The 17,592-nt window shown below is 51.1% G+C and overlaps 1 protein-coding gene across 1 annotated transcript in view; it reads right to left on the bottom strand.

The window, feature by feature from the left end:
• Window positions 1-17,586, bottom strand: part of VASH2 (vasohibin 2) — a 39,802-nt gene extending 22,216 nt beyond the window's left edge. The window contains exons 1-4 of the mRNA XM_010853041.1: window positions 17,501-17,586; window positions 9,064-9,152; window positions 4,621-4,677; window positions 3,790-3,864 (exon numbers count right to left, since the gene is read on the bottom strand). Of these exons, the coding sequence (XP_010851343.1) occupies window positions 3,790-3,864; window positions 4,621-4,677; window positions 9,064-9,152; window positions 17,501-17,581 (302 nt within the window). The 5' untranslated portion in view covers window positions 17,582-17,586. The remainder of the gene's footprint in view (window positions 1-3,789; window positions 3,865-4,620; window positions 4,678-9,063; window positions 9,153-17,500) is intronic.
• Between the last annotated feature and the right edge of the window lie 6 nt (window positions 17,587-17,592).

Genomic DNA, 17,592 nt, shown 5'->3' with positions numbered 1-17,592 from the left:
CTTGAGGAAATTAGTGTATGTGAAATAAACCAGTCAGAAAAGGACAAATACTGTATGATTCAACTTTATGAGGTATCTGGAGGAGTCAAACTCTAATAGAGACATAAAGTAGGATGGTGGTTGTTAGGGACAGGGGACCCTGTTTAATGGGCTTAGCATTTCAGTTGGGAAGAGCCGGTGGTGGGGATGGACAGCGGTGATGGCCGTATAACAGCGTGAATGTCCTCCATGCTACTGAACGGTAAAGTTAAAAATGGTAAATGTAAACCAGTCCATCCTAAAGGAAATCAGTCCTGAATATTCACCGGAAGGACTGATGCTGAAGCTGAAGCTCCAATACTTTGGCCACCTGTTGGGAAGGGCTGACACATTAGAAAAGACCCTGATGCTGGGAAAGACTGAGGGCAGGAGGACAAGGGGACGACAGAGGATGAGGTGGCTGGATGGCATCACCGACTCGATGAACATGAGTTTGAGCAAGCTCCGGGAGTTGGTGACGGACAGGGAAGCCTGGCCTGCTGCAGTCCATGAGGTCGCAAAGAGTCAGACACAACTGAGCGACTGAACTGAAGTTATGAATATGTCACTACAATGCTTAGAAACCCTGCATTTGCAATATATATGTCAAGTCATTACGGTGTACATCTTAAACTTACACAGTGCTCTAAGTCAATTTTATCTCAGTAAAACTGAAAAAACCCACCCCCATGCGATCCGTGCTGAGAGAGAGGAATCCCAGCCACCTCAGGGAGAGCAGAGAAGGGGCCTCGGTGTGACCACACCAGGATTCCTATGGGACAAGCAGAGTCAGTCAAGGGGAGGAGAGAGAGTGGGGAGTGACCGGAGGGACCACTAGCCCATCCTGTGACGAGTCATCACTCACTCAGAATTGCTCCATCACTCCGGCAATCAATGGGACCTGGAGTCTCTGTGAACCGAGAGGGAGGGGACTAGAAGGTGTGGATGAGGACTGGGAAGTAGCCTGGGCTTTAACTGGGAAGAGAGCAGCAGTGCCCCCAGCCCAGGGAGGTTCGGCCCAGCACCCAGCCTGCTGGGGCGATGCCTACCCTGCCTCTGGTAATACAGCTATTACTGGAGAAACCCTAGCACTTGAGCTCCAGGATTAAGCCCCACCAGGGCCAATGGGGCCCCCCCAAAGAAGTGCCATGACCCCCAAGGCTCTCTCTCTCCAGCACGATCACAAAACCAAGATCAAAAGAAGTGGCCCTTCACGAATGAATCCTGAACTCCGCGCTCACGTCAAACAAGAGAAAATAAGGACAAGCTGATGGACACAGGGTTCCAAGAAGCAGCCAAGTCAACCTGTTTCAGAGTCGTCAACGCACCCCTCGTCCCCCAGGACCTGCGGAAGGACCTGTGGGAGGCAGACGGCAGACCGGAGTTCGCCCTTGGCTGTGCCCGGGAGGAAAGCAGGCCACAGGGATGCTGACGGAGCAAAGACAAAGAGGCCGTCACTTTTAGAATCCAGCTCTGTGTCTCTTGTCTATGCAGGAGTCAAATTTCCCTGAGTTCGGCAGTATTTCTCCACCCTCCCTCCACTTCTCCGAAATGACACAACGGTAAGAACAAAAGAGGGCCAGAACAGGCTGCATCTGATCTGGACAGGCCTGGGGCTGGCCACAGGTACAGCCCCACAACCCCAAGGGTTTAAGCAACTCCAGGAACCTAAGCTAATTTCCACTTGGACTGATGCAACTGCACGGCGACAAGACTGCCACATACAGGACTGTCGTGTGATGCCAGATGACCTCCGTCCAGGGGCCCGGCGACCTCCACCAGCAGAGGGTCTGGAGGCAGCTGGCGCCCACGGCAAGGGGCTCCTTCACCCACCACCAGCAAATCCCCGACAACTGTTCGCCCATTAAACTTAGAGGAGGCTCTGCCCAACAGCTGTGTGGACTCCTGCCTCCAAAGGGTGGGGCCTGGAGCCATCTGCTGTTCCCCACACCCCACCCCTGCCTGCCTGCTGGGCTCCCAGACGTGTCCATCTCCCGGGTGGGGAGCAGCGGGGAGGTATGACTTGCAGGGGTGGGCAAGGGCCTCCACGAGACTCAAGTTCCCATTCTTCAGGCGCGAGCCTGGGCACCTGTGGACAGTCGTGTTTCAGATCCGGCCAGACAGCAGTCTGCAGACGAGAGGGGCAAAGTTCCTTTCCCCATGAAGATGTCCAGGGGGGCCAGGAAAACGGACCAGACCCGTCCCCAGTCCGAAGCCTCCCGCTGACTTCTGAGTCTCCTCTCTCTCCTGGTTTCCTTTCCACTTCTCTTAACTGCCCTCCTCAGTCTCTGTCATGGTTCCTTGTGTCCAACTAGAGCAGAAAACCCTGGGATGTCATCCTTGAAACCACGGCCACCCCTAACGCCCACTGCCCGCAAGTTTCTATTTCCAGGGAGGACCCTCCTCCTGAGCGCCACAGTCTAATACACGACCCGATGCCCCACAGGCACCTCAAATTCAACACGTCCAAATCGGAACTCAACTCCCCGTAACTCTGACCCTCCTGTGTCAGTCCTCCCGGTGGACGGTGGCATTACTATCCGATCACTCAATTTGCCAAACCTGAAATGCAGAGTCATGGCCTCTCTCCTCTAGCTCCGCACATATGAGTCCCCGCGTGGGGCTGAGGACACGTCCAACTCCCCTCCTCGACCTTCACGGCTCCGTCTGAGTTCAGGTCTGCGCCTGAGTCTCTCACCTTCCTCCAGCCCATCTTCCACAGATGGTCGACTCATCCAGAAACCTGTACTCGTGGACTTCCTTCTGCATCAACGCCGGCTAATTCTCAGTCCCTGAGATCTTCTGAAACTGTCCCCTCAAAGCCATCCCCATGGCCAAGATCACAGTTCAAGCACCGCCATCCCCCTGAGGGAACGGCTCCTCACTGGCTTCGCAGATGCAGTCTCACCTTCCCCGGCTGCCCTTCTATCCGCCCCAAGAACTGTCTCTCCAGAGTGCACGCTCATCATGTTCTGTCTCTGCTCCAGAGATTTCGGCAGGGCTGCTCACTGTCTTTGGAAAAAGTCACCCTTCTCAGCACGGCACTCAAGGACCTACCTGTCCTAACCTGGGGCCACCTCTCGAGCTCATGTCTGGCTGCATTCCCTTGGCCAGTTCACCCAAGCCGTCCGTCCCGGGATGGGGAATTTCTCTGCTTTTCTACCAGATCACATTCTACTGCTGCCACCACTAAGAAGTCAAGGGTCATCACGGTTATTCTGGATCGTATTTCCCCTCCGGCTGAGGAGCCAGGCGCCTAGGGGAAAACGGAATGGAAAGTGTGAAGTGTCCAGACCCTGGTTTCAGCCTTATGTCCTGTAGGGTCAGGACACTGCCACCAGGCAGTCCACATGGTGGACTGCCCCTCCATAGTCCACGCTGAGAATCTTCCTGCAGATGGGTTTGAGTAATCCCATGGGCATGTCCTTCCTGTTGCAATGCCAGGTAAATGCAAAAAAATAATGACACACGCTCTCGCTAGTCCCCCGAAGCTAGACTTCTCCTCGCAACTAACGCAGTCTGGCCTGGGAGCCAGCCTCGAAGCAGGCTTCAGCTCACAGGTTACACTGAAGATGACCGAGCAGCCGAGCTCTGATTTGGTTCAAGTCCAGATGGTGAAAGTTCAAGAGAAGCACCAGCGGAGCTTGACAGTTTCCTCCACGCAGATGACCAGCATCATCTCTGAGGACCTAGGATGTGAAAGGCACAACCAGCCCAGAGTGATGCTACCATCTACAGAGCACATTTAAACTCACATCCCTTAAAGGATACATGCCCAGGATGACAGCTTCAAGGCATTTGATAGGCAGGGACTCCCGAGTCATTTCTTTCGCTGTTTCCATTAACCTGTAGGGTAGAGCACAAGGAAGGATCTCAGGTTCCTTTAAATATGCGGTTGGTCTGTGTGTCAGCCCACAAGTCTCCACGCTAGGCCCAGCATGCAGGAATACAGAGGGAAAGGGGAGAAATGGAAAGGAGGCTGGAAAAGTACTTGGCACAACTAAAATTCCTAAATTCTCCACTCCTCTCTCCAAGAGGTAGTTTTGGGAGGCTGTGTGCATGCATGCTAAGTCACTTCAGTCATGTCCAACTCTTTGCGATCCCAAGGACTGTAACCCACCAGGCTCCTCTCTCTGTCCATGGGGATTCTCCAGGCAAGAATACTGGAGTGGGTTGCCATACCCTCTTTCAGGGGATCTTCCCAAACCAGGGATTGAACCTGGGTCTCCTGCATTGGTAGGTGGGTTCTTTACCACCAGCGCCACCTGGGAAACCCTTTGTGAGGTTAGTGCCCCTAATCCACAGTACCCTCCCACTAACCCAGGACAAGGGATGTTACAAGGGAGCAAGTAAAAAAGGCCACATAAAACAAATTTCATATGCCTCCCCCATCCCTGAGTTAGTCTCCACCACTGAGCTTGGCTGTCCAGAGTGGCTGAGACCTCAGTCTCACCTCCACCCTGGTCCTGGGGCAGCCCCACCCTCACCCCTTATGGACCAGAATGTTTGAGCACTGGGATCAAGGACCAAGAGTGGGAGAGAAAGATGACAGCTCTTAGACAGAAGCACAGTCTCCTGGCCCATAGACCATGCACCACTTACCCACTCAGAGGTCTCATCTTCCTAATTTCAAAGAACTGGGTCCCTGTATGATTGTATCTGTGTGAAGTATGTAAAGGGAAAGTGACAGAAAACTCCAAAGGTCCCAGTAATCCAACAGAGGAAGCTATGTTTGATGTCTCGAAGGGATGAGGGAGTCAGGGCTTTCTAGGTGTCCAGTAGCCAGAATATCACCAACAGCATCTTCCTCCTCACTGACCTGCCCTGGAGGCCCCAAAGCACCCTGGAACTTCAGACTAGCTCTTTTCAATATTCTCTGTATTTTGTTGACTACATGTCTTAATTCACCTACTAAACTACAATCTCTTTTGAGAGTTGGGACTGTTTCTCTACCATCTTTGTATCACCCTAAAGCATGGCACAAGTCCAACATATTCCAGTTAGCAAAACGTATTAAATATGAGGGATAAGTGAATGGCTGGGTGGACGGATGGATGGATAAGTGGGTGGATCCAAGGAAGGCAAGAAGAATGGGGTTGACAGAAGAGTGGTTAGGTGGGACTTGCCTGGATATTCTTAGATCCAACATGCCACAACCAAAGATCCTGTGGCCAAAACTAAGAACAGGCACAGACAAATAAATCATAAAATAAATACTAAAAACCAGAAGACAGGATAGGTGGATGGATGAATGAAAGGTTGGCTGGCTGGCTGCAGACAGAAGGGTAGGTTGATGGCTGGATGGCTGGATGGATGGAAGGGTGAGGCATGGAGGCCAGGTAGATGGCAGCAGAGTTTCTCAAGAGCAAACTGACTGCAGCAGAGTTTTCTGGGGAGACATCTCTTCCATGTCCCGTCTGACTGACACTGGCATGGATTATTAAATCTGAGGAGACTGACACCATTACCCCCACAGGGGTTTAGCTGGTTGCCCACAAGGTTTCAGAGACCTGCAAGCCCACATGAGCTCATTCGGAAGGGGACCAGAGATTCTCTGATAGCAGGCTCTCTTGATACTGGATCTTGATTTTTTCTGAACCTAAAGAAAAGTTACTTTCTGTTTCTCTTTTTTGCCTCCAACAAAATCCTACAGGAAAAGTGCGTATTGGGAAGGTGCCAATGAAGCCTGAACCTGTAGCCCAGGAGTGGAGTATGAGGTTAGATGTGTGCCCCTACAATGGTACAGGCAGCTGCAGAGGGAAGCAATGATCACCTCAAGGCATTGCACACCCTCCTAAGAAGGGCTGGGATTCCTGTCTTGGCAAAGACGCGCTTGGCCCCTAGGACACGAGCGTGTTTAACAACCTCCTGGAGAGTCTGTGATAAGCAGGTTCTGGGCTCCACCTCTGGCGATTCTGATTTCAGGCCATGGTCTTGGCCCTGGATGTTATTCAGTCACCCCATCTGGGACTGATGAGGGGTTGGGGGAGGCAGGGGATGATTTTAAGAGGCTCAACTGTTGGGAAATTACCAGCATGAGCCATAAGAATAACCCGTAACAATAAAGGTCCGCTCAGCTTTTAAAAATACAATATACAAAACCCTGAAGGTAACAGGAAAATAAAGGGCTCCACAGTCTCGTTGTAAAATGGTTTTTCACTTTACCAAAGATTTCATTCAAACAGTGAGATTCCTGGTATATTTAAAGTGTTAGTCGCTTAGCCGTGTCCAACTCTTTGCGACCCCATGGACTGGAACCCGCCAGGCTCCTCTGTCCATGGAATTCTCCAGGCCAGAATACTGGAGCGGGTTGCTGTTCCTTTCTCCAGGGGATCTTCCTGACCCAGGGATCAACCAGGGTTTCCTGCATTGCAGGTAGATTCTTTACCTTCTGGGCTTCCCTGGTGGTTCAGACGGTGGTTCATTCTTCTGCAGGAGACCTGGGAGGAGACCGGGGTTCGATCCCTGGGTTGGGAAGATCCCCTGGAGAAAGGAACAGCAACCCACTCCAGTATTCTGGCCTGGAGAATCCATGGAGTATAAAGTTCATGGGGTCGCAAAGAGCTGGACATGACTGAACAACTTTCACTTTTCACTTTCTTTACCTTTCTTTAGCCACCAGGGAAGAATGTAAAAGTAGAATGCAACAGGCAAAAGTTCTATTTATATGCCCAGATTTCTCTCCGTGCTTATATCTAGTTTATACATCTAGTGCATAGAGTGAGACAAATCTATAATAAAAAAATAATTAAGAAAAATTTACCTGACCATCCTTTCTCAGTCCCTTACAGTTATCAGCCCTGAAAGTGGGCTGGGGAGGAGAACCTCCAGTAAACGGCTGCTTTCAGAGACAGAGAGACCTCACCCTCAGAAGGCTGCACCCCACACAACAGAGCTCAGGACTACAGACTTCATGTCCCAGAATCCTGTGCGAGGCCAGCACCCCTGTTGGCCAAGGCTGTGAGGCTGACAGAAGGGAAGGCAGGATTCACCCTTTTGCATCCCCAGCTGAGAAACTGCACAGTCAGGGCTGGCCCCAAGCGGTCCCCATACCCTAGCACCAGTCCTTGCGTCCAGGACAAAGCACTAGGAAGGCCTGTGGAACTGCAAAATAAAAGGCTGGTCAGAGGGTAGAACAGGGAGGACACTCCAACGGCAAGGTGACCCAGAACCTGATCCCGGCAGCATGGGGCATGTTTTCGCTTCTCTGGCCCTCTCTGCAGTCACCGATCCAGGTCAGCGACCATCACAATGGGTCAGCGAAGAGAAAAATGAAAAAGCAGATCCTTCAGGACTGAGAGTGTGCTGCAGGGTTTATGGGAGAAAGAGCAGTTATATGTAAAGCACATGCAAACATGCCCCCACAATGCATTTCTCCCCAGGCTTATCCGCTTTAATATCCAGCCAGATGATCCTTGTGAAGACCCTCTCCTAAGTAGAAGGGACCTGCTTAGTGGCTCAGTCGTGTCTGACTCTTTGTGACCCCAAGGACTGTGGCCCACCAGGCTCCTCTGTTCATGGGATTTCCCAGGCAAGAATACTGGAGTGGGTTGCCATTTCCTCCTCCGGGGGACCTTCCCAACTCAGGGATCAAATCCAAGTGTCCTGTGTCTCCTGTATTGCAGGCAGATTCTTTACCTGTCAGGGAAGCCCCAAGTAGAAGTGGGGTGGGCAATTCTAAGTTCTAATTTCCATCACCTTCTGGAATGTTCTGTGAGGAGTCAGTCACATCCAGGAAGGCTCAGCTCTTGGGGCTCCAGGTGGACTCTGACAAGAGTTTATGCTTTTGGGCCAAAGGGAGCTCCCCATGCGAGTTCCCAATTCGGTGATCAGCACTGAATCAGACGGCCGTCCCTGGGCTTGGGCTGTCAGCCTGAGCCTTGGAGGCTGGTGCTATCTTCTAATCCCTAATATTACTTTAGGATTCTACTGGGAAAATACCACGCAGGGAGGTCACAGTCTGTGAAGGAACTGAGAGGGGTCACCCAACCAAGGGGCCGTTCTCATCTGCTAGCACCCTTCCCTTCAGGGCAAACACATAAGTCCACAGGACAGCTTCTTGCCCGTAGCAGAGAGGGGAGGCCTCTTGCGGGGCAGGCGGGACATGTGTGCAGTGCCCCATGAAATCCTCTCTGCTAAGCTCTCTGTCTTTAGGGAGGAAGGACAGAGGTGAACCGAGGCCTGACCTCATGGACCATGTGCTGGGGGCCAGGATGGCGGCAGGGAGCCCAACGCTGGCTGAGCCAAGATGCTCCCTGACTCACTCAGGCAGACAGCCCCTCCCTCTCATTGACATCGCTCTCAGCCCGGCTCTCGTCTGACCCCTATCCCGGATAAAGCACCAGCCGCGGCAAGGGGACCATCTGACCCGCCCCCTTGGTTCTTATACCGTAGCTCACGCAGGTGCTCAGAACTGATCTAATCCTGACTGCAGACACTCCTTAGATCAGAGGAGAAAAGAGAGCCATGGCTGGCTGGTCTGCACCCAGCTGGGAACCACAAGGCAACTTGGCTCTTCTTCAAACTCACGCGAAGTGGAGGGGACCCCAGCCCAGAGCCACACTCACTCATGCAGAGCAAGAGTACCAGGTGCGAAAGGCAGCACCGGATGGGCTTCTTGCTGATGATGCGTGGTCAGCATCAGGCCAAAAAGAGAGAGGAAAGAAAAGGAAGCAGAAGACTAGAGGGAAGAGAGAAAAGGAAGCTGGCATTGGAATAAAGATGGAAGGAGCCAAGGATGACTGAGAGGGAGGAGGGAGAGAGAAGGAGGAGCAGTGCCCGCCCCTGGCCGCCCCTTGCCAGCTGCCCCACACCCTGCTTAAAGGGAGAGCGTCTGAGCTTAAAGGGAGAAGGTCTGAGCATCACAGCGATGGCCCCCCAGTGTCACCCCTAGGCTCTCACATCACGGCGTCCCTCCGTCCCTGGCCTCATCAACCTCACACCGCATTTGCTGACCATCTGCGAACAGACAGGCCATCAGACTTGCGATCACCATGCCCATCCCCTTGGCTGGGTCGTCTCCTCTGACCCCGGTCGGAAGGATACTGTAGTGTCTTCATGTAGTTCTGGATCGCCTGGAGCCAGTCTGGGATCGTCATTGACAGCCTGTAGTTTGGAACCTGGGGTATTGAAGGCTGCAGAGAAATAGACAGAGATGGTCGTATCAAGGAGATGCTGTGGAGCCCAGTGCCTCAGGGTGGACCAAGGGTCAGGACCACTGCAGAGCTGCTCCCAAGCTCAGCTGGCCACCCTGCCCCAGGCACCCGTTCAACTGGTGCCTCCAGGATAAGGTCTCCCCAGACCAGTCAGTCCCCTGCTGACGTCCTCTGTGTTCCCTTGGCACACAGCCTGCCCTGGGTCGTCGCAAGGGCTCCCTAAGGCTCTCTGCATGTTGTGTGAACACGGCCTGTCTCCCTGCGGGAGCCTCCGCTCTTCTTGAGGCCAAGGGCTATGCCCTGTAGTGTCCCACCCTCCCCTCCCAGGCTGGGATGTTTCAAGGTGCTCCATTAATCCTCACACTTCGACTGCACGACGACACTTTTCTGCGTGGCTGGGGTAACCTGTGTTCTTCGCCAGGGCACCTCTGAATATAAGATGATGGTGCCCCAAAGGGAGGCAACATGGCTCTGCACCTAGCGTTTCTCCTCCACACCACCCCCTGCACTGCCTGTGGCACCCCTTCCCTGAATCTAGCCCCGAGCGGATTCGTAAGGATGCCCCTCTTGTCTCAACTCTTCCCAGGGAAGGGCATCCCTTCCAACTCAGGAGCCGTCTTACCTTTTGACCCCTCCTGGCGGCCAGTCTCCCCTGCACTTCCTAATCTGCCTCTAGGTCAACACTGAGTGTCTGAAGGTCTTACCCTCCACTGGGAAGAGAAGGGAGCAAAAGCACCCAGGACAGGCAAGTGGGAGGTAAGTGCCTCTTCTTAGGAACTTAGAGCTGAGACGGCGCTCAGCTCTGAGCCACCCTGCCAACCAGGCCAAGAGTGAAAATAAGCAAGTGCTTCTAATCCAGTCACTCCTGGGAAGAAAGGGGGCAGTTTCTCCTTTACTTTCCTTCTAACCTTGGCCTCTGGTGGGGAGACGCGGGGACAGGGCCTGCCAGCCCATGCGGGCTGGCAGCTCCGGCAGGAGGGAGAGGAGGCCTGCGTCGCTTAGGGAGGAGCAGAAGGGGCCACAGGTCAGATTAGTTCCACTCTCGAAGAAAACAGGGAAAGGGAGACCCTGGGGACGGAGTGCTTAGCTGATAGAAGGGAAGCCATTGGTGAAATAGAGGAGAAGCCACTGGTGAAGAGACTTAGGGGCAGAGCTGGACAGCCTGTGGGCACCAAAGCCAGACACGGCCCACAAAGGTCCCTGGTTCTGCCCCCAGCTCTGCAGGCTCAGGCCCTACATTCAAGCTGGAGGGCGCAGGGCCTCTGGGCCTGAAGCAGGAGGTTCTTCGAACTTCTACACCTTCCATTGCTTTTATTTAAAACAGAATTAGCCACACATCCTATTTCACAGCCAAGGTGCAATGTGTGTGTGTGTGTGTGTGTGTGTGAGAGAGAGAGAGAGAAAAAGAAAATGTGAGACTGGGAGTGCACACGCTCACACAGCTGTTCTGCAAACATTTTGCTTACAACATATCAACTCAAATCACATTCCTGTCATGGAGAGTCATTTTTGGGAGCAAAATGTTCCCATCTGAACATTTGTTTACATGGTCCTCCCCACAACCCCCTGGGGGTCAAAATACGAAGCGTGTCCTTGTGTTTCTGCCCTAGCAAACACGGGGAAGCTTGTCCCTGGTTTGTTTTTTTTTTGCAGTAACATCCACAGATCTACCCACACCCGGAATTCTGTGTAAGAAGGTGCCAGAGCTTTCATATAAAAGTGAGGAAGCAGGGGAGACGCGGACAACCATTTCTGTTGCGCCTCCTGTGTTTTGAGCTCTGGGCCAGGTACAAAGCGGGAGGTGGGACAGGCACCAAAAGGGCAGTGGCACAGTTCATGAAGCCACAGGCAGAAAGCGGGGTTGGTACCTAGTTAGTAGAAAAGCTGGCAAGCACGGGAAAACGCCCCACAGAGTCACCGGCCACCTGAGGGATCCCCAGAGGGACGTCCCTTGCCCAAAGCCCTGAGGAAGCCAGAGCCACTTGGTTCTGAGTCAGCTTTTGGGGCTGACCACCAAGTGATTTCAATGCCCCCAAGCCCGATGGAGCCCGCAAGGGCCGGATGCCGGGGGTGGGAGTCAGGGGGCAGCTGGTCCTCAGAATAGCAAGCCCAGTGGCGCCCAAGGGCTTTTCAAAACAGCTGCCCGCTTACCTCAGCCCCAGCTGAGAGCGAGTGCAGGAGCCTCGGCCACATTCCCCAAACCCCAGCTGGGGACTGCCGAGGGGATGAGGTCATCTGGCTGCAGCCCACCCTGCCGTCTGGGACAGCTGGCGGGGGGTTCAGGCTGGGTCAGCCTCCGGCCGCCCATGCCCCCACAGGCCAACGGACGGCAAACCAGGCAGGCTCCTTGCAGGGTAATTATGAGTCCCTGCTTTCTCACCTAACTGCTGTGGACCCTGGGCAAGCTGCCCCCACCGCTAAGCCTCCAGGTCCCTCTTGATAAAATAAGAAAGAATACCATCTACTTCAGACCTTCCAGGCTGGCGGTGAGGATTATATGACCTAATGTAAAAAGCAGGCAACTTGGGGCTCGGCGCATGGGGCTCTTTAAGTGTTAGCTGTGCTAATCATTATTCATCAACGGTGTGTTTTCAGGGGTCTGGACAGGGGGTGAGGAGTCTGAATGGTGTCCACTTTTCAGGAACTGGAAAACAGAATCAGCAGAGTTTGAGCCCCTGGAGGCTCAACTCAGGAGCATCACAGAGATGCCTTCTCAGCGTGAAGTAAGAGAATGAAAACGTCCATGTCCCCCTGTGGATACGTGGGGGCCATGCATTACTGTCTGTAATTCATGAAGAGTTCACACTTCGAAGAAGTTAATATAACTCTCTGGGCTTTCATGAAGAGAAAATGGCCCCAGGGACTTCCCTGGGGGTCCAATGGCTAAGACTCTGTGCCCCCAAGGCAGGGGGCCTGGGTTCCATCCCTGGTCAGGGAACTAGACATCACATGCCACAGTTAAAGAGCCAGCAAGCCCCAACAAAAGACTGAAGATCCCAAGTGCCACAGTTAAGGCCTGGTGCAGCCTAAATAAATACGTGAATATTTTTAAAAAGAAAGAGATTCTGTAAAACAATTATCCTTCAATAAAAAAATAAATTAAAAAAAATAGTCTCTTTAAAGTATATGGTCAGGAAGATAATATAGGTAAGCTTACAATAAAAACAGGCACATTTGTATTTGCAAAAAAAGAAAATGGCCCAGATGGACACCCAAGTGTCCATCAACAGATAATGGGTGAACACAATGCACTACACAGGCCACGCGTTCCTATGCAGCCTTAAAAGGAAGGGACATTCTGACACTTGCTATATAAGCCAGAACTTCAAAGACATGATGCTAAGTGGAATAATCCAGTCACGAAAGGACAAACACCGAATGATCTCTCTTATATGAGGTTACTATGGCTGTCGAATTCATAGAGCCAAGGAGTAATAGAAGTGTGGTTGCCAGGGGCTGAGGGAGGGAAAAATAAGAACTCAGTGTTTAATGGGTACAGAGTTTTAGCCGAGGAAGAAAAACTTCTGTAGACGGAAGGTGGTAGCGGTTGTACAACAATGTGAACCTACTTACAGTGTGAATTACATGAGTTAATATCCTTCATTCGTGAAGTTAATTGTAAGTACATGTGAACTTACATGTAACTAATGTAAGTAATTCATGTACTTAATTGTAAGTACAATGTGAACTGTACACTTAAAATGGTAAATAATATGTTCCCACAATTTTTTAAATGACCATGAAAAGACAGTTCACAAAGAAATGCAAATAGTGAATAAATATTTTTTAAATGTTCCAGTGCACAATTTAAGAATGAAAAATTAAAGCCACTGCAGAATATCATTTTTTGCCTCTCCAATAAAGAGAGATATCTTGACGTGTGGATACCCAGTCCTGGTAGGATGCTCTCCTGTGGCATGATGGGAAAATTAACTGGTACAGCCTTTTCATGAAAAGCCCGGGGAACACTCCTTTTTCTTCTCATCCTTGACTGGGGTCCTGAGAGTCTCTCCTGTTATTTTCCTGCCCCAATTCACCTGAGACGTCAACCTAGATTTATCAAGCGCCTCCTGCCAACTGCATCCAACTTTCTCAAGCCACATCCCAGCTGAAGAAGGCTGAATCTAGAGGGCACAAATCTAAACCACGCCCTCTAAGAGCTCCTACCACCGTAGGCACTGTGCCTATGGTCAGGGGGTGGGGGAAGTGGGTGGACAGGAAGACTGTTGTTCAAGAAGAAAAAGGAAACAAACCACAGGCCAGCTTTTGTGGACAGGCTCTCTTTCACTCCATCCTTGCCAAACGCAATGACCTGTCAGAAGCATCCAAGGAGCAAGGATGTGGACAGACACCAGTGTGTGTCATCCCCATACATCACCATGTGGCGAGAAGGAGGAGCCAGGAAAGGAGCCAGGAGGCAGCGAGAGCCCCAGGCACCACGAGTCTTTGACAAGAAAGTACAGAGAGAAAGCACAGCCTTTTGCCATCCCTGCCCTGGCAATGTACCATACACTGTGCAGGTTCCAGGCAGAAGAATCTTCTCTGGCAAGCTGGAGGGGAGCACGGAATATCACTCTTGAGCCCGGGCTGGGCCCCAGAAATCTGCTGATGGTAACCTGGTATGAAGGTCAGGGGTCACATCCTCAGGCTGAGCAGGAAGTGGGGACTGATGGTTTGGAACGCAGGACAGGGGACAAAGTGAGCTGCCCATGTGTGCCAGCAGGCGACAGGAGGAGCCCTGACTGCAGCAAAGCCTGGCTCCACAGCCCTCACCCTTCTTCACTCAGGCCAAGCGGAGTCCACTAAATGTGAATTATGTCACAATTTGGGATCAACGTGAGGATGAGTTACAAAAACGTGGCGTCTGCAAGAAACGGCTTGATGTTTCCCGCTGAATCCATCTGCTTGTCTGCCCCAGGAGAGTTGGGCTCCAGGCAGTCAAGAAGCAGGAGGCGCTGACTCCTAGTTGGCTCAGCTGATTTTTTCTGAGCCAGCCATCTTCTCTGCTTCTCCTTCCCAACCTTGATTATCAGCCAACTAACTCGTGCTGCTTTCTTGCACTATCCCTAAAAAACCCTGGCTTTCACCTAGTCAGCTGGAACTTCAGAGCCAGTAACCAGTAGGGCAGAGACCCGCAGTCACACATTTAGAAGGAGGATCGCAGAGCAGGAGACACCTGTACCCCCTTCCCCAGTGGGGGCACCTGGATCTCTGGACAGAACTTACTAACAGAATGCCTGTGGTCAAAGGAAGTGTCATTCAGTCCTCCTTTTAGGTCTTTGACACTTTACCCTGCTCACTTCTTTTCTTAATCCATATTCCATATTCAATTGTCAAAAAAAAAAAAAAAAAAGGTTTGTTGTTTAGTCACTAAGTCATGTCTGACTCTTTTACAACCCCATGGACTGTAGCCTGCCAGGCTCCTCAAGGGATTTCCCAGGCAAGAATACTAGAGAATGTTGCCACTTCCTTCCCTAGAGGATCTTCCCAACTCAGGGATTGAACCCACAGCTCCTGCATTGGCAGGCGGGTTATTTACTGCTGAGCCAACTGGGAAGCCCACCAAAAGGTTAATCTCCCTGAAACTCTCCAACTTTTCTACCACCACTTCCCCCTACCCCCTGCTTCTGTACAAATTCCTCAGCAAGACATTGATTTGATTAAAAGAGAAAAGGACTTGGCCCCAGAGGAGAAACTCTGCTGAGCGGAGTGCAGGTATAGCCTTCCAATCAGAGGTTCCTGGAAGCGGGAGTTTTCGAAGCTATTCCCTCAGCTCAGTGCTCTGTGGTGACCTAAATGGGAAGGAAATCTGAAAAGGGGATATATGTATACATGTAGCTGATTTACAACACAACATTGTCAAGAAACTATATGCCAATACAAATTTTTAAAAAAGAAAAAGCTGTTCCCATCCCAGGGCCTGTGCAGAGTCAGAGTTTGGGGGATGTCAGAACCAGGAGAGAGGGGATGCTACAGCGGGGCTGAGGATGGAGAAGCAAGCATCATGATACAACGTAGGAGAGAAAAGTGAAGTTCTTTATTTAGATTCAAAAAGCCGATGCCCACGTTCAGGCTGGGGTTGTCCTGGCTTGGCAGAAGCCCTCATATGACCTTAGTATTACTGTGAAAGTACAATATGATATGGCCACTATATTAAAACAAAAAGAAAAGAAAAGAAAGAACAGTCTTTTTTAAGAACCCAGAATTCAGCCTCAATAATGGAAGTATCAAAGTACAGGTCTCCGGAAGTAGTGGTGTATGTTCTAAGCTGCTCAGACAACATTCAGCATATTGTGTTTCATATTGTGCTTGCTTTCCGGGACTGACTGATGACAAAGTAGCAACTGTCCTAGAAAGAGGACAAGGAAAGTGAGTTGATCTGGGAACTATGATACATAAAAAAGAAAAGATGAAAGGAACTACCTGTGGACAAAGACGATTAAAGGAAGATGCAGAATAGTCCAGTGTCCCTCTGGTATCGCACACATCACCGGAAACCTGAAGATTAACGGGTCATAACCCCATAGGATTTGAGACTTGGAAAGAACTTTACACCCTACCTGATCTACTCCCATTTTACAGATGAGAAAACGAAGGTGGGGATTTTTAAATGAGTGATCTAGGTCACGAAGCTAGAGGTAGCACAACCAGGACTAGGATTCAGTAGCTTGATTTTTGACTCCAAGTCCTTCCCTCACTCCAAGAGAACCATCTCATAACATTCAAGGGAGCTGTGAGTAGCATAGGAAGGCCATGTGTGCTCCCCTTTGCTTCTTGACCAGAAGAACTGTTGATGACACGTAACTGGGGAGGAAGGGTGGGGACGGACTTCTGTTCCCAGTTTAAGAGTTCCCTAGTAAGCAAAATCTGGCCAGGCCTGGAAGCTGCTCTGTGAGGTAGCGAGCCCTCCAATCCCAGGAAGTCTTCAAAAAAAGGGAGGGTTTTTGCTGAGAGGCAGGGATTAATCTCTACCAACGCTGACATTCTCTGATTCCTATAGAGAAAGGGGGTCCCCACCCACAATGTCAGGAGAAGGATGAAGTCACAGTTAGAAGCAGGGTGGGTGCTGAGGGTGCTAAATGAGAAAGGCTCACTTAAGTAAGGACCAACTCTGAAGTCAGAACTGTACATCGGTACCAGAGTTGTTTTCAGGTTCTGAGTCCTCCAGAAGGACTCAGCAAGGGTAATTACAGCTGACACGAAAGCAGGCAAGATTCTCTTTGAGCAAAATGAAAGATCTCGTTGACCAGCAGGGTAATAAAACACTGTAACCAACTGCCACAGGAAGCTGAGAGGCTCTGCCACTTTCCCCAAGGGCACACACAGCTTTCTGGCCTGCAGGCTCAGAGGCTCAAGTAACCAGATGCTCCAGGTTGGGGACTCGACCAGATGGCTTTCCAGGTCTCAGGTCTGGCATTCCTAGACCTGCCCAGGAATCTTCTCAGCCATACCAGAGTCCCCAGGGTGCACGGGAAACCATCTGCCATGCTACATCCCCCAGGCTCTGCGTCATTCCTCCTTGAGTTTGCATTCTGATGTTTCACATAGAGACCCCTGCACATGTCCCTCCATTTTATTAACATTATCCTTGGCCACCAAATTCAACTGGCTCACTGGCTTCTCTCCAAGGTAGAAACAGTTTCATTCCTAAGTCTCTTTCTCTATCCTGTGAGATTCATTCATCATGGGTACTGGAAAGTCCCTTTTAAGTCATGGTTAAAACACTTTTTTCTTTTTTCTCAGAGCCCAGATAAGCTGGGAAAAGAGAGGGTTGACTCTTTTGCAAGTTTCAGAGGTGAAAGTCATTGTCATTTAAAAAAAAAATTGGCAAAAAGTCTAGGAATGATTCATGATGAGAAGTCTGACTGGTTGGTTGTAAATTCATTCACAGTCTAATACATCATTTTCGAGGGGAACACAGAGGAGGACCAAGAGACTCCAGAGAGGGTGAGAGGGGCGCGATGCCTAGGGAGTCTATGCATTCTTGGCACACTGGTGCTACCTGGTGGCTTCAGTTTTCTCTGAAGGAGGATGTACAGAGGGTAAGTAAATAACAGAATTTGGCTCCAGATTCAAAGAAGCCTTGGCACAAGTCGACCACACAGTCCCAGGACAGTAACCCCTCTTCCTTTTCTCTCGCATTGCTAAGACATCCAAGACAAACATCTCCATTAAGCAAAGGGGGTGGGAGCCGGCGGGAAGAATTAGGCGGGGAAGGGAGTTTGCAGCAGGACCAGGAAAATGGAAATTGCCTCTATTCGCTACGCTACGTACAGGTAAAATGGTCCCATCCCTGCCCAGCCCACCCCTCCTTCGGAGCTACTAACCTTTGCCAAGAAGGTGGCGTTCCTGATGGCGCCCACCATCTCTCCCCCCTTGGGGTGCACTTTGGCCACGTGCAGCCACATGCGCTCCCAGG

Source organism: Bison bison, unplaced genomic scaffold, assembly GCF_000754665.1.
Source record: "Bison bison bison isolate TAMUID 2011002044 unplaced genomic scaffold, Bison_UMD1.0 scf7180017864322, whole genome shotgun sequence".
NCBI classification, from domain to species: Eukaryota; Metazoa; Chordata; class Mammalia; order Artiodactyla; family Bovidae; genus Bison; species Bison bison.
Note: the sequence above shows the minus strand (reverse complement) of the source record. Positions and strands in the feature narration are given on the sequence as shown.